This window comes from Phodopus roborovskii, unplaced genomic scaffold (assembly GCF_943737965.1).
Source record: "Phodopus roborovskii unplaced genomic scaffold, PHOROB, whole genome shotgun sequence".
NCBI classification, from domain to species: domain Eukaryota; kingdom Metazoa; phylum Chordata; class Mammalia; order Rodentia; family Cricetidae; genus Phodopus; species Phodopus roborovskii.
In genome coordinates this window covers 428,792-444,971 of record NW_026125809.1, presented here as the reverse complement: position 1 = coordinate 444,971, position 16,180 = coordinate 428,792, and the positions used below count along the sequence as shown (strand labels likewise).

The window sequence follows — 16,180 nt, the reverse complement described above, 5'->3', positions numbered from 1 at the left end:
TCTTGATCACAATAGATACTTGAAAAACTAGATATCTGTAAGTCTAGAAATATTAGAATCCTATCTCTATCCGATGTAAAAATCAGGTCAACATGAATCAAAGACTGTATTATAAAATCTACATCTTTGAAGCTAGTGGAAATCTTACAGATAATGCTTCAAGATTTGGAAATAGACAAGGACTTTCTGAATGGGATTCTAACAGCTCAAGAAGTAAGAGCAACTGTTGATAAATGGGGCTTCATGAAATAAAAAGCTTTTGTTTACTGAGATTTATATTCAAAAGTATATATAGAAAGCCAATAGAATTACAGACAAACTTCTTTCAGTACCTGAGAGATTATTAATATGTAGAAGGCATAACTAATTTAAAAAATATAATTAAAATTCAAATTATCTTATAAGTAAGTGCTAATGGCAAATAAGTATTTGGAAAACAATGTCCCATCCTTATCCATCAGAGAAATGTAAAACAACACTATATTGATGTTCTTCCTCACCCTAGCCTAGGTGTCTATCATCAAGAAAACAAATGCCGATGAAGAATGGTTCAGAGACAGGAAGGGAATCCTTAGTCACTGTTGGTGTGGATATAAATTATTTCAGTCACTATGGAAATCATCATGAAAGTTCTTACCTAAAAATACACATTTTTCTATGATACAACTATACCAACTTGAGGCATATAACCTGAGAAACAGACACATATAAAAATTAAAGTGACTGTTCCAGTGACTTGGGTGACTGAAACTTGGGCAGATGTTTATGATTTCTGAACTCAGGCACAAATCAGTTTGTTCTACACTCTTCTCATTTAATACTCATTCGTTTTAGGAAACTACTTTTCTGCATCATAATGAAGAAGGTGCAATTACTTATGTTAATTTCTGCCTCTGTGAGGTTCTGTGGTCCTGTTTGTAGTTCCCTTGTTGCAGTGTGGTGTGGTGATGAATACAGATTCTCACTGATTAAAGATAAACAACAGAGGGCAGAGAATAGAAATAATAAGTTCATGAAAAGTAAGGATCAAGTCCAAGGAGGAATTTTATGAAATAGACGAAATAGAATCAGTTCTTGTTTTGTAAAGTAAAAAACACTATGGTCATTTTTCAGTTTCCAAACTTTATAAAGAACTGCTTTAAAATTGCTTTTCACCAAAGAGAGAGAGAGAGATTGAGGATATTTGTAGATGTATCTTTGTAGTGCTGGCTGGCTTAGAACTCATTATGTAGATCAAGCTGATCTCAAACAGAGGTCCACCTGCCTGTGCTTTCAAAGTGTTGGGATTAAAGATATGTGCCACTATGCCTGACTGGTTCTTTATTTTTAACTATTTACTCTATTTTAACTATTTACTCTAACCCCTAACTATCCAAGGTATAAGATCCACAATCAATTCAAAGAAACACATTCATAATGCAAGGTGATAGAATAAATATAATCATAGATCACAAATACATACATGAGGTTTGTCTAAGAACTCATTGCATTAAACCACTTTCCTTAGATCACCTCAAAGTTGAACTGTTTCATAATGAAACAGAAATGATATCTCAAGTCATTCCCAACTGCAGGTTTTTATTTTTAATGAAAGATACATTTATAGTTGAGTCTATTTTAGTTGTTAGGTATCAATTGCATGAGAAACAACTATTTTTAAAAAGTCTTCTATGTAAAGGTGCTAAGTGAGCACATGGAAATGACAAGGTTCCCAATTTCAAACAGATTAAAACAATTGAGACATGCCTCTAAATTGTAATCAATCAAGGATAATTCAGAACACAGGTAATTCAACAAGAAAGCAAGTCCCAAATGTTTGGATATTTAAGTATTTTCTGTGTTGCCTATATTAAGTTTTAACTTTGCATTCTGTAGCTACACAAAACTTCTCTCATCAGTCCTCAGTCAGATTTGGAACTAAAACACTTTCCAAAATGCATTCTCTGCAAGTTTTTCCTCTTTTTGACTTCCTCTTTCTCTCTACCTCGTGTGTGTGTGTGTGTGTGTGTGTGTGTGTGTGTGTGAGAGAGAGAGAGAGAGAGAGAGAGAGAGAGAGAGAGAGAGAGAGGAGAGAGTGTGTATGTGTATTAGTTACTTTCTTTTCTTTTTTACTTATTTGTAATGTTTCATTAAAATATCAAACATTGCCGGGTCTTGATGGCACACCCCTTTAGTCCCAGCACTTGGGAGGACCAGGCAGGCAGATCTCTGTGAGTTCAAGGCCAGTCTGGTCTACAGAGCAAGTTCTAGGACAGGCTCTAAAATAATACAGAGAAACCGTCTCAAAACAAAAATATACATTATTATTTATAATTTTAAAATTTGCTTGTGAGTTTGTGTGTGCTTGTTTCATCATGTTTCAGTATCTGTGTAAGTGTATATGCACATGTGTGTGAAATTACTCACAGCATCCAGAAGAAGCAATAGGATCCCTTGGCTCTGGAGTTATATGCCATTGTGAACTCCCAGCTATGGGAGTTGAAAGCCAAACTCGTATCCGAAGGAAGAGCAGCAGGCATTTTTAACTGCTGAGTCATCTCTCCAGGTTGATATATATTACTTATAAGTATCCTATTTCTTTTTGCAATGTATTATTTCTTTTCTGCCATTGCTCTCATTCTACATGATAAACATCCAATGACTTATTAGCTATATCAAGTAGACTACTAGAGACCATGAAAAGATAGTCATTGACTTACAGAGTCATAGTATCTGATATGATTCATGATGGCTAAAACAGAGATGGTCAGGGTTTTCATAGGTAGATGGAACAGTGCTCAAGGGCAAGGAGATAGTGAAACATGGCCATGTGCAGGGGAAAACAGAAGATAAATTTGGCCAGCACATAGGCTTCTCAAGGTCTTTGTTCTAAATGTAAAGCACACAATAATTAACCTTTATTTAATGGACGCTTCATATAGAGAGATGGAGCTTGTTATTTTAAGAAATTGACCAATTCTTAGGAAAGATGCTCAACAAAATAACAATGTATATCTTGACTTGTAATTAGGCAATAGAGCATGTTTATAACAGATGACAGTTCCATGGAGAATATGTATATTTAAAGAAGGTAAATTCCCTTTCATGACCCAACACTCATTAAAGAAAAGCAATGCTGCTCACCTCAGCATTGCTAATCAGAGCATATATTCAAACACATATTGCTAAGGACGGGGCCAATTTGCACGGTATTGACCTTACCCTCTATAGTACACAATGGTGTTCTTTGGCAAGATAAGTTGGTTGCTATTTGATGGGGATGGTATAGATCTATTACTATGAGTCAACAAAAAGTTAGAAGGTGATGTGTATGTCCACCCTGAGGTGATAAATGCATTAACATACAACCAAGTTTAATGCGGAGGTATGCATTCTTAATTTTATGTCACATCATTATCTTTCCATGTAAGGCAATACATACTTATTTTTATATGAAGAGATATTAGATGAATGTTTTTGTTTTTAGATCCATTACCCTGATCTCCTCTTGATACCCATCCCTTGATTCCCCTTAAGAGCTTTGTTCATGCCTTGTATACACATTCTTCTTATTCTCAAAGAGGAATTATCTTCTTTTTTGTAAACTGAATCTAGTTTCATCTAGAACCTCTTCACACAGTATATACACATAAAGTGAACTTTACATAGACGTCATTTGCAGATCACTGAAGTCCGGAGGAAGTAGTTTAGTTACTCATATGAATCAAATTTTTATTTTTATTTTTTCTGTACACCAACCAGACTGACTTCTAATTTGCTATATAGTTAAGAGTGACCTTATGCATCTTTGCTCCTCCTGCCAGAATGTTCCTGGTGTTAGGAATGCAGGTGTGAAATTTCAAATTCAGTTTATGTGGTACCAAATCTCAAGCCTAGGGTCTCCTACACACTGCACTGTATTAACTGAGCTATATGGTACGCCACTTACAATCTTTCTAACACAGTCCATAGAATCAACTCAGCAGGGCTCATAGGGATTCATAGAGACTGAAGTGACAATCACAGAGGCTGTATGTGTCTGAGCTATGTCCTCTATATGTTATAGTTGTGTAGCTAAGTGTTCTTGTAGGACTGTGAACAGTAGTAATGGGAAGAATCTCTAACTCTTTTGCCTGTGTTTGGGACTCCTTCCTCCTGGGTCGCCATATCCAGCCTTGATATGAGGTTTGTGCCTAGTATTATTTCATCTTGTCATGCCTTGTTCAGTTGATATCTCTGGGAGGACTACTCTTTTCTGAAGGGAAATGGAGAAGGAGTGGATCTAAGGGAGAGGAGGGGTGGGGGGGGGGGTAACCTGGGAGGAGGGGACAGAGGTGGAACTATGGTCAAGGTATAATATAGGAAAAAAAGAGTTAATTAAAAAAATATTCTTGAAAAAATACAAAAAGCAATAGGTTTCATTATACATTTTCATGCATAGTTTTGGTGACCCTCTCATTATATTACCTTTCCTCCCTTGTATTCTCCCCCTCTCCTGTTTTTCCAACGCATGAAGGGATTTTTTTTTTGTAAGGGGAAGATGCAAAGAATGGTGCTGATTAAACCAGTTCCCTTTTTAAAATAGCAGAACAAAAAGGTCACATAAATCCTGATTAAAAACCTAATTTGTTTTTGGAGGCATTTATGGCTCTTCTGTGTAGTCCAATAATGGTAATAGTTCTGTGTTCAACTTTTTTATTGTGTTTTGTTTTTCAAGACAGAGTTTCTCTGTGGAAGCAGAAACATTACTTACTAGGGGCTGTCCTAGAACTCCCTTATAGACCAAACTGGCCTTGAACTCACAGAGATCACCTTCCTCTGCCTCCAGAGTGAGTGCTGGGGAAAAAAGGCATATGCTACCACCACTGGGCTAGTCTAACTTTTGATATTTATCCCACATGATGCAAACCAAAAATGGAAAAGTGCTGTTGTTTTTAAGTGGACTATTGTTTAAGGTTTTCTATTCCATTATTTAGAGACACCTCTAGGTAAGTTTGACTTTTAGTGTGTAGATGACTCTTAAGAAAGCAGATGATCTAATATCCACTTATGAGTGAATACATATAGTGTTTGTAGTTTTGGGTCTCCCAGTAATCCACAAGGATTATCCCAGCTAAGTCTGGGATTAGTGGAGAGGGTGATTGAACTGGCCTTCTTCTGTAATCAATTGATGGCGACAGAAATTATCATCATAGAACCTTCATCCAGTAACTGATGGAAGTAGATGCAGAGATCCACAGCTAAGCACCGGGACAAGTTGAGCTCCCAAATGAAGAGATAACATGAACAAATGGGTCAAGACTATTTTTGGGGAAAGCCACAGAAACAGCTGAACTGATCTAGTGGGAACTCAATGACTGAGAGCAGGGGGCCCTGCATAGGGTCAAACTATGCCCTCTGAATGTGGTTGACAATTGTGAAGCTTTGGATTCTGTGGGGCCACTGGCAATGTGACCAGGATTTATCCCTAGTGCTTGACCCAACTTTTTAAAACCCATTCCCTTTGGAGGGATATTATGCTCAGCCTGGCTATGGGTGGGGGGAGCTTAGTTCTACCTCAAAGAGATGTATATACCAGACTTCCTTGACTATCCTTGGAAAGCCTTACCTTCTCTGAGGACTGAATGGGTGGTAGGGTGGTAGGAAGGTGGTGAGGGCAAAAGGAGGGAGGGAGTGGGAACTGTGATTGGTATGTAAAAGGAGAAAAGAATGTTTTAAAATAAAAACGATTAAAAAAAGAATCTGTAATCATTCTCTGTGAAAACTGTTGTTTCCTCCCTTTTCCTCACAGACAGCAATGTATTTTTAAAAAGTTTGCATTTATTCATTTTGTGGTTTGTGTGCATGCAAATGCGTGCACATTGGGAGATTGGGAGACAATTTGCAGGAATTGGTTCTGTCATTCCACCATGTCGATTTCAGGGATGAAACTTAGGTTTTTCGGCTAAAAGCAAGTGCTTTTATCCACTGAGCCATCTATTTGGCCCAGAAATGTTGTCTTTAAAGATTTCTTTGTAGCTGCTTTTAGCACTAAGTTTCATTGACCTAGGGCTAAAGTCCAAGATACCACCTTTATGGTGTTTATAGAAGATACTCAAATGACAGACTTAGGATTAATTTTGTTTGTCTTTATTTTCTGTTTGTTGTTATTTTATTTTATTGAGGCAGGAACTTCCTGTATAATCCAAGATGGGCTTGAACTCACTGTGTAGCTTAGGCTATCATCAGAATTGTGTGGATTACCTCACTTCAAATTCCTAAATGTTAGCATCTTAGGTATGTACCACCATACTTTAGACTTTATAGTGAAAAATAAAGCAGAAAATATATAATTTCAGGAAGATTTCAAAGAAAAATTTTCCCAGTCTATCCAAACATAAAACTGATATCCAAAAGGGTAGAAATTTTACTGGAAAAAATAAGTTATAAGACTACTGAGGCTTATGTCTGGTGTCCTTCTTATATCCCAGTTCCTAGTCAGGTCCCCAAGCCCTGTTCTAGAGATGCTACCTGGAACCAGAGTTGCAATTTAGATGGGCCCTGTCTCAGATGAGTTAGCCATATCTTAGCAATACATTCTTTTCCCTCACCCCACTTCCTAAATGCTCTGAAATAGATCACTCTTCAGAGCCCCCCCTTGTCTGCCTTTGCTTATTCTAACACATAAGTCTGACACAAAGATCCCCTTGGTTTCCTGTTATCTAGTCACACAGTTATTCTCTCTGTCCCTCTGTTCAGGAGGAAGATACAATCTTTCCAAATATGCCTGTGTTCATAAATCCATGCCTTTTTTATTGGGGTGGGAGGGAAACAATTCCACTACTTTTATAAAATAGACATATATAAGACATAATATCTCCTTGGCCTTACTCAGTCCCTAAGCATCCTGTACCACATTGTCTCTCATGCCCGAACCTGAAACTCATTCTCCCTTTGCAAAATGGCTTTCAAGGCCCTTTAAAACATAAGCTTGCAACCATATGTGTATGGGTCTAAACATCACTTTGAAGAGATTTTGTTTAGAATATAAATAGGCTTGTCATATGAATTTTACATGTTAATAATTCAATAATCATGCCTCAATATTTTATGTGATCTTATTCTTTCCCATATTTTTTACATTTAAATCTTCCTTCTTCTACCTCCTTCTGAATGGCTTATGTTCTCCTTGTTCAGTGTCTCAACCTCACTTTACTCCTTCCCTTTAGCCTAGAGTCCTTGTAGAAGTGCTCTTCACTCTTTAACCTGGTTGTTTGGTTTCTACTCTGCCACCATCCTAAGTGTGTCTGAATATTCCAAGTAAATGCTAGGCTTAATGGATATCGCTCAGCTGCCTTGGCCTCTGGGATCCTGCCTTTTGAGTCTTCCCCCATTCATTCCCTTAAGTACTTCATTGCCTGACACATGCCTAACTCAGGTTGATTTTGCCCTCTAGTGGACATGTATCTACGCCCAAGAGGCAGCTTTGGTTGTCACAACTGAAGGAATAGGGAGCGGGTCACTCAGACACCTAGAGACTAGGAATCTGCTGAACACCCTCAAATGCACAAGAAACTTTAGGTCACAACAAAGAACTATCCAAATTCAGGATCAAGTGCACTGAGATTAGCAATCTCGGAAATGGAAGAGGATGAACAAGCCCAAAACCCTAATCCTGATGTATCCTCGACAATAACAGACTACCGAAAATCACATATCTGTTCCTGTGAATGTTTCACAGCTACAACAGCTTCTCATTCTCTAGATCTGTAGTACCTAGAGAACAGCCAAGAAGTTAGTCTGGTCCAGGTGCAGTCCCCCCTTCTCCTTCCACCTGTGGATTAAAGTACACACATGGTCAATTTCAATATATGTTATATCCACAAGAAGGCTAGGAGAAGACCAACCTCCTACCTGCCTCTACTCCCCCAACTCCCAACTCTCACCTTCCTCTGCAGTCCCTTCCCCTACTGAGACAGGGTTCTGTTGTACTTTCCATTTCAGAATACACGAGAGCCTTTAAAATCCACATTCTCCTTCATGTAGCATGCTGCTGAGTTGGAAGGGAGAATCCCATCAGACCACACTGTCTTTGGCTCACATAGACTGGCAAACCCTCTGTGTCCTATCAGAGGCTGACTCACCTTAGACCAGTAGAGTTTCCTGTTCAGACCTGTCCATGGTTGTGCCCACTGGGGACCAGGGAGTTCTGTTAAAAGGCTGTACCGTCACAGAAGTCCTTGCTTGCATCTGGTGCTGGCATTCTCCACAATCTCTCGGAGTTCTCATAGGGGTAACAAATCTCTGCCATGTTAATTTGAGTCAAGCATAAACCTGAGGCTAACCCATCCCAGGTTTCATTGGATTGTTTCTTTTCTTTTTCTTTCTTTCTTTCTTTCTTTCTTTTTTTTTTTTTTTTTTTTTTTTTTTTTGGTATTACTCTCACAGAACATGGGCCTCATTTCATTACTGGGAACAACTACTGGAGGATTGAGCTGTTTCTGGTAATAGAATTCCCTCAGAACATAGGCATCCTGCCCCGTTCATTCCTGGAGACTTGGGATAAAGGACTCCTCACTACTCACTTCTTCAACTCCCCTGCCAATTCCATTACATTTCTTTAACGGTGCTTTGTTTTGAAACTACTTTTCTGAGCCAGGCATGGCAATCCACACCTATAAGCTCAACACTTAGGAAGTGGAGGCAGGAGGATCTGGAGTCAGTCATCCTCAGCTACATCTTAAGTTTGAGGCCACTCTGGGCTACATGAGACCTTGGTTGTTGAAAAATCAAGATATACAAGAAAAATTGCCTGATGACAGAATGATCTAGTTGCTCAGAACAGGAACGAACCTGCTTCTTAGCTTAAAGAAGGGATCTAGGTAAATTGGGACCTTGTGTAATACAACTGCAAAGAGATGAAATCTAGCTGAGTTCTCTGTGGTCAGCTGTTCCACTCCTCTGAGTCTCTTCCTATTTGTCAGCTCCTCAGAGTGTCTAGCATCCATCTAAAACTGTTTGCAAAGCAGCCAGTTCTGTTCCCTACCTTAGCCAGGGCCAGGGATGGACTGTGACCTCCAGGATCACTGCCTGTGACACTGGCCCCAACTTCAGTGATCACTGGCTCTTTACTCAATCCCATGTTGACTATAGAATCTACCTCCCTTCAGATCCTTCACTCTGAGAATCAGTTTTGGCTAATAATCCTTGGACTCTATCACCACACTCAGGCACACACACGCACACGCACACACACGCACACACACACGCACGCACGCACGCACGCATGCGTGCACACATACAAACACACACACACACACACACACAGAGAGAGAGAGAGAGAGAGAGAGAGAGAGAGAGAGAGAGAGAGAGAGAGAGAGAGAGATAGCGCATTCCAGGGTATTGAATGCTGTTGATCTAGAATACAAAAGAAATAATCAAAACTTCTGCCTCCCCACACCATTTCTACTGTTTCAATATCTCACACCAAGATTTGTCCCATTCTCTTGATCCTCCTAGTTCCCCTTCTCCAGTTCTACCCAGTACCCTCTACCACAAAAAAAAAAAAAAAAAAAAAAAAAAAAAAGGAAGAAAGAAAGAAAGAAAGAAGAGAAAAGATCATTGGTTTGTTTCTGTTCTATTTCAAATTCCAAATTCACTAAGGGTTTTGCAGCCAGATTCCCTTTCCACAGTGGAAACAGTTTTCCCTCCTTGAAAAATTCACAGCTTTACACCAAGGGCAATCCCAGTCCCCGGGCCTGCGGAATGCTGAAGATCTCTTGTCTTTCTGCAGTTCTTGATGATCTCCTCTGTGGATTCCCAGATCAGACAGTTGGCTCATGTCAGAGGCCACAGGGTAGGGATGTATCTCAGGGGTTCTGTCTGTGGATGGTAGTTGGGATGTGGTGGGTATGGCTGGGAAGGGGCTTTCATATGAGTATGTGAATGAAGCAGGGAGTTGGACAGTAATGGGTTCAGAGGAGGGTATGGATCTCAGATTCAGGGACTGCGAGAGAGGGAACATAGACGATTCCTTGGGTCTGAGGTCTCCTGCTCTCTGCCTTTTCAAGGGATAATTTTTCCACTTCATTACTCCAAGAAGGTGCATGAAACTTCCATTGGGCTCCTCTGAGGCCTCTTCAGCACCAGTTATTGTCCCTGCCATATCTGCTCCATCTTCTCTTCTTCCTGTAGCAGCAGCCATCAACTCTGCCAAGTCTTCCTTTGCAGCTGACCATTGTGTCCCTGTCCCTCCTCTTCTGACAAGAGCAGAAGGAATGGTCACAGCCGGTCTTACAGCAGTTGGGAGAGCCTTCAGCTCCTGGGGAGAAAAGCATAGGGTTGTTGAGATCTGTTCAGGGATTGGTGTACTGGCATAGGGGTGGGATAAGCAGGGCCAAGACAGGACCACGTGACAATCTTACTGCCTGAAGGATCTTCAATCTCAGTAGGTCTCGCTCTCTCTGCACCTCTTCCAGTTTAGCCTTAACCAGCTGAAGCTGGAGATTTACCTCCCTTCGCTCCATATCTTGTTGGTGGGTGACCGGCTTCAGGTCTGATGACAAGGAGATTGTAGCCACTTTATGCATGCTAGACAAGTCTTGTAGCCACTGCACCCCGTGCCCTTGTAAGCAGCCTTGCCTGTGAGCAAAGCGAACACCCAAGGCCAGGGTGCCCCAGGCACAGGCTTCCCGAGCGTCGCTGGGCACCTCACTATCCTCCAGGATGACTTTGAGCTTGTCTTCCACCTCCTCCCAGGACAGAGACAGGTTTTCAAGGTAGAAATCAGGGCCTTTGTCATGTTTGGCCATTTGTTCATTGATGTACATCGACACCTTGCTATGCCGGAACCCACTACCCAGATCCTCAGGATTCAAGGCCATGGTGGATGATTGTCCTATGGGTTTCCTGGCCCTGATAGATTAAATCAACCTGTTGTCTGCGTTCCCTCTGCCCCTTGGTGTTAGTATTTCTCCTCTCCTTCAGTGTCTTATCAGCCTTTTGTTCTTCCAGGCTTTCCCCTCCCCACCCATCCCCTCCCCTCCCCTCCCCTCTGGTCTTCTGGCACCCTTTCGTTCTTCCCTCCCTCCCCCCCACCCAAGGTTCTCTGGCCCCGCCCCTCCACTATTCTGTCATAGTGGCTTCCTGGTAGCTGCTGTTCCTTTAGAGATTTATCTTTTTTAAAAATTAATTTTTATTCAAATTAAAAGCAATCTTATTTTACATACCAATCCCAAATCCTTCTCCCTCCCATTATCTCATTCCCCTGCCAATCCCCCATCTTACCCTCCCCCAAGTCCACTACCCAGGGAGGTTGAGGACTCCCATGGGAAAATCACCAAAGTATCGTATTATTTATTATGATTAGGTATGTTCCTGTTGTCCCTGATCTTTCCAAGACCTTTATCAAAGGCTTTTTCAGCATCTAGGGAGATGTTTATGTCGTTTTTCTTTTTCAGTTTTTATATGGTGGATCACATTGATAGATTTGCATATGTTGAACCTTCCCTAAAACCCAGGGATGAAGCCTAGTTGGTCATGGTGGATGATTTCTCTGATGTGTTCTTGGATTCGATTTTCCAGTATTTTATTGAGTAGTTTTGCATTAATGTTCATGAGAGATATTGTTCTGTAATTCTCTTTTTTAGTTGTGTCTCTGTGTGGCTTGGGTACCAAGGTAATAGTTGCTTCGTAAGGAGTTTCGTAATGAACCTTCTGTAGCATTTTGAGGAGTATTGACATTAGCTCTTCTTTGAATTTCTAATAGAATTCTGCACTGAAGCCATCTGGCCCTGCGCTGTTTTTGGTTGGAAGGCTTTTGATGGCTGCTTCTATTTCATTAGTGGCTCTAGGTCTATTTAAGTTGCTTATCTTTTCTTGATTTGATTATAGTAAGTGATAAGTATCCAGAAATTTGTCCATTTTCTTTGAATTTTCCAATTTTGTGGAGTACAGGTGTTCAAAGTATGACTTGAAAATTGTCTAGATTTCCTTAGTGCCCATTGTTATGTTCCTGTTTTTTATTCTATTTTGTTAATTTGCATGTTCTCTCTCTGCTTTTTGATTAGTTTGGATGAAGGTTTGTCTATCTTGCTGATTTTCTCGAAAAAACAACTCTTTGTTGCATTGAGTTTTTTGTATTGTTTTCCTGTTTTCTACTTTATTGATTCTGGCCCTCAAATTGATTATTTCCTGGTGTCTTCTCCTCCAGGGTGAGTTTGCTTCTTTTTGTTCTAAGGGTTTCAGTTGTGGTGTTAATTCTCTACTAGAAATGTCTTATGGACATTTAGTGCAATGAACTTCTCTCTTAGCTTTGCTTTCAAAGTGTCCCATAAGTTTGGGTATGTTGTGTCTTCATTCTCATTGAATTCTAGTAAGTCTTTAAGTTCTTTCTTTATTTCTTCTTTGACACAGGTATGTGCAATTGCACATTGTTCAGTTTCCATGGGTTTGCAGGGTTTCTGCTATTTGTGTTGTTGTTGAATTCCAACTTTAAAGCATGATGGTCTGATAAGATACAGGAGACTATTCCAATATTTTTTATCTGTTGAGGTTTGTTATGTTGCCTTGTATGTGGTTGATTTTAGACAAGGTTCCATGTGGAGCAAAGAAGAAGGTATATTCTTTTGTGTTTGATTGGAATGTTCTATAGATATCTGTTAAACCCAATTGAGAAATAACTTCTGTTAGTTCTTTTCTTTCTTTGTTATGTTCTGTCTGGTGGTTCCATCTAATCGTGAGAGTGGGGTGTTTAAGTCTCCCACTTTGAGCATGTGAGGTTTTATGTGAGTTTTGAGCTTTAGTAGTGTTCTGTTTACAGATGTGGGTGCCTTTGTTTTTGGGCATAGATGTTCAGAATTGAGACTTTCTGCTGATGGATTTCTCCTGTGATAAATACAAAATCACCTTCTTCATCTCTTTTGATTGATTTTGTTTTGAAGTCTAACTTGTTAGATATTAGAATAGCTACACCTGCTTGATTCTTGGGTCCGTTTGATTGGGCATGTTTTAAGGACAGCCATTACTAAGTTCTAAATAAAAAAACAAACAAAGAAAAATAGCAAAAATTCAAGACAATAACAAAAACCCTCATTACTTCCATATATATATATATATATATATATATATATATATATATATATATAGGCAAATGAAAGTTTATTTGAATAAATGGATAAATGATACTTCATGAGTTCAGCAATATTAAAAACGAGAAAAATTTTCACAACACTACAGGCCTCAGAAACAATGGTGGGCTTATAGATAAGCCAAGCCACCTGATTGGTAGTTGCTAGCCATTCTACTCTCTGGGACTATCTAAAAACCATTTAATGGTGACTGGTGGAAATTCAGCTCTTTCTAACTCTTTTAAGTTAAGGTTTGTTTACATATTAAATTTGATCGTGGTTAACTAGGAAATGTATGGAGAGAACCTCAGACTGACTTTTTGTTTATTTAAATTACCATTTTATTTCTACCTTTTATTTTGAAGCAGCTGTTTTTGCATTTGAAGGAATTAGTATAGGAATTTTATGTTATTGTAAGTTTTTAGAAACTTGAGTAAAAAATTTTGGCTACTTTGCCCCAACACCAATATTAGTTTAACTTGTAAAAATTACTGAGATAATTTAGCATATTATTAATTAAAATAGAAATGAACATTCATCCGGAATAGTGCAATCTGTAGGATTTAAATAATATATCATATATATCTATTTTCATTCTTCAACCATTCATCACCCCACCCCATTTCCACTCCAGTACTTTGATAGCCACTGAACATTTTTATCACTTTCACAGATTCTGTCTTTCCCAGGAAAAGTATGCATTTAGAACCATGTGATATATAGATAGCATTTTCATATTGGTTTCTTCCTTTTAGTAATTTTGTTGTGTTTTATTCATATACATTAATTGCAAATCATAGTTGGCTGTATAACAAAAAATTCCACACATGTCATAATGTGTTGTGTGCATATTTGCCCCATATACCCTTTATTCTCCCTTTTCACACTCATGTTAATCTCTTTTCTGTTTGTATGTATTTTCTATCTCTAAAAATTTATTATTGAAAAATTAGAAAACATGTATTTCCCTTTTAGACTCTGGCTTAACTCATTTAATATGATGATCCATTAGTCATTGTTCTAACACATATTCTAATTTCATTCTCTGTATGGCCATGTAAAACTTCACTGTGTATACACCAAACATTTTACTACTATTTTTTTTTAGATTATACTATAATTACATTTCTTCCCTTCATTTCCTCCTTTCAAGCATACCTATATACCTCTCCTTGATCTCTGTGAAAGCCATAGCCTCATTTTTCATTAAATGTAATATATGCCTGCATATGCCTAAATACATCCTGCTTAGTTCATATAATGGCACTTTATTTTTATGGTTGGCATTTGGTATTGGATAACCAATCATTGTGGTCTTCCCTGTGGAAGACTGTCTCTATCAGCATTTCTGAGTTGCCTGTAAATTTTTGATAGAAAGAAATCTTAAAGAAGTTTAATTGACTTTTCCCTGATTGCAGGGTATTTCAACACTTTCCCTCATATTTATTTGCCATTTATATTTTTTGTCTTGAGAATGGACCAATCAGTTCTTTATTTATTGACTTGATAATTTTTTCCTGTGTTTAATTTTATGTTGTAGAGATTAATCTTTTACTTAATACATTATTCACGTGTTTTCCCATTGTAACTTACTCTTAGTTTTCCTGATTGAAAATTTCCTTTACTGTGCAGAAGCTTTCCAATATTAAAGAATTCTATTTTTTCAATTCCTGCTAATATTTTCTATGTTGTTGTATTTCTATTGAGAAAGTTTTTGCTTATGCCTCCTATATGTCAAAATGTTTTCCTCTAGCAGTTTTGGCCTTTACATTTGAATCAATTTCTGTACATGGTGAAAGATGGGAACGTATTTTTATTCATCCACTTGTAGATATCAGTTTTCCCAGTGATATTTGTAGAAGAGAAGAGGCTATCTTTTATTCAAATGTATCTTGACACACTTGGCAACAGTTAAATGGCTATGGAAGCATAAATTTGTTTCTGCATCCACTTGTTTTTTTTTTGTTTTTTGTTTTTGTATTTTATTGATATATATTTTTGTTTTTGTCCCAGGACCATAAAAGCTTTGTTAATATGGGTCTTCAGTCTAATTTGAGTCTCACTGTGATACATCTAGTATTGGTCTTTCTTCTTAGATTACTTTGGCTATTTGGGACTGTTATGCTTTGTTATATACTTTAGATTATTATTAAAATTGTTAGTGAGTTCTATGAAGAAAATATTTTTCAATTTTGAGAATAAATGTGTTGAATCTGTACATCATATTTTGCAAAACAGCCAGGTTGTAGCATCTTCTGGTGCATTCTTTAATATCCTTTTTCGGTGTATTGATTCATTATAAAGGTTCTTTTGTTTGTTAGGCTCATTCCTAGGTATTTTTAAGTCCATTATGAATGGGCTATTTTTTAAACCTAAATTCATCCTTAACAATTTCATTATCTATATTCAGAAAGGTTGCTGGTTTTTTGGTGTTGATTTTGTGTTCTGCTGCTTTATTGACATTATGTATCTGATCTAATCATATTCTGGTGTAGTCTTCAAGGACTTTTAAAATGCGATATGACGATATCTTCAAATAATGTTATTTTGATCTCTTGCTTTCCTGTTTGTACCATTTTTATCTATTTCTGTTAATTTTGAGGCACCAGACTTGAGAAATTAGGTATAGTGATCTGAGATACTTTTAACCGTATTACCCAGTACAAAAGGAAAAGCAGACTGTAGGAGAAAGATACGTTCAGTATCTGATATAGTAAGTTTATTCATTAGAGTTATATTATCTTTTTGCTCTTAGTTTGTTGTGCTGGCAAGGAATTTAAAAGAAAGGACAGAATTGGATACACACATACACAATTTGTATATGTTCAATGTTCAGTTGTGACTAGGAATTAGTCACTAGTAGTCACTAGAAAAGTTTGCTGGAGGGATGGAAATAAAGTTTAGAGGAATAGAAAATAAAATGAATCGGAACAAAATCCTTTCAAAGAATGCTCAGCATTTTGAAGAAAGCCCATGAAGATGAATAAGTGATTGGTGTTTCTAGGCAGATAATCAGACAGAGGAAGATATTTCTAAGAGGAGATTGCAAAGTGAAAGGAATGGTTACACTACAAATAATGCATGGAATTTTGACA

The 16,180-nt window shown here is 38.1% G+C and overlaps 2 protein-coding genes across 2 annotated transcripts in view; one reads left to right on the top strand and one right to left on the bottom strand.

The window, feature by feature from the left end:
• The window catches only part of LOC127217724 (X-linked interleukin-1 receptor accessory protein-like 2), a 453,152-nt gene that overhangs the window by 18,672 nt on the left and 418,300 nt on the right, over positions 1–16,180 (top strand). The window lies entirely within an intron of this gene.
• Positions 9,617–10,852, bottom strand: Tex13a (testis expressed 13A). The gene is made up of 2 exons (XM_051178728.1): positions 10,383–10,852; positions 9,617–10,279 (listed from the first exon to the last, which is right to left on the bottom strand). The coding sequence occupies exons 1-2, from the start codon at positions 10,839–10,841 to the stop codon at positions 9,617–9,619; spliced, it is 1,122 nt and encodes a 373-aa protein (XP_051034685.1). The 5' UTR covers positions 10,842–10,852.

Excerpts from the sequence above, each read along its gene's own strand:
- Tex13a (XM_051178728.1), bottom strand. The coding sequence starts at position 10,841 with ATGGCCTTGAATCCTGAGGATCTGGGTAGTGGGTTCCGGCATAGCAAG. Across the intron at positions 10,280-10,382 it reads GATTGAAGATCCTTCAGGCA|GAGCTGAAGGCTCTCCCAAC; the intron begins GTAAGATTGTCA and ends TTTTCTCCCCAG.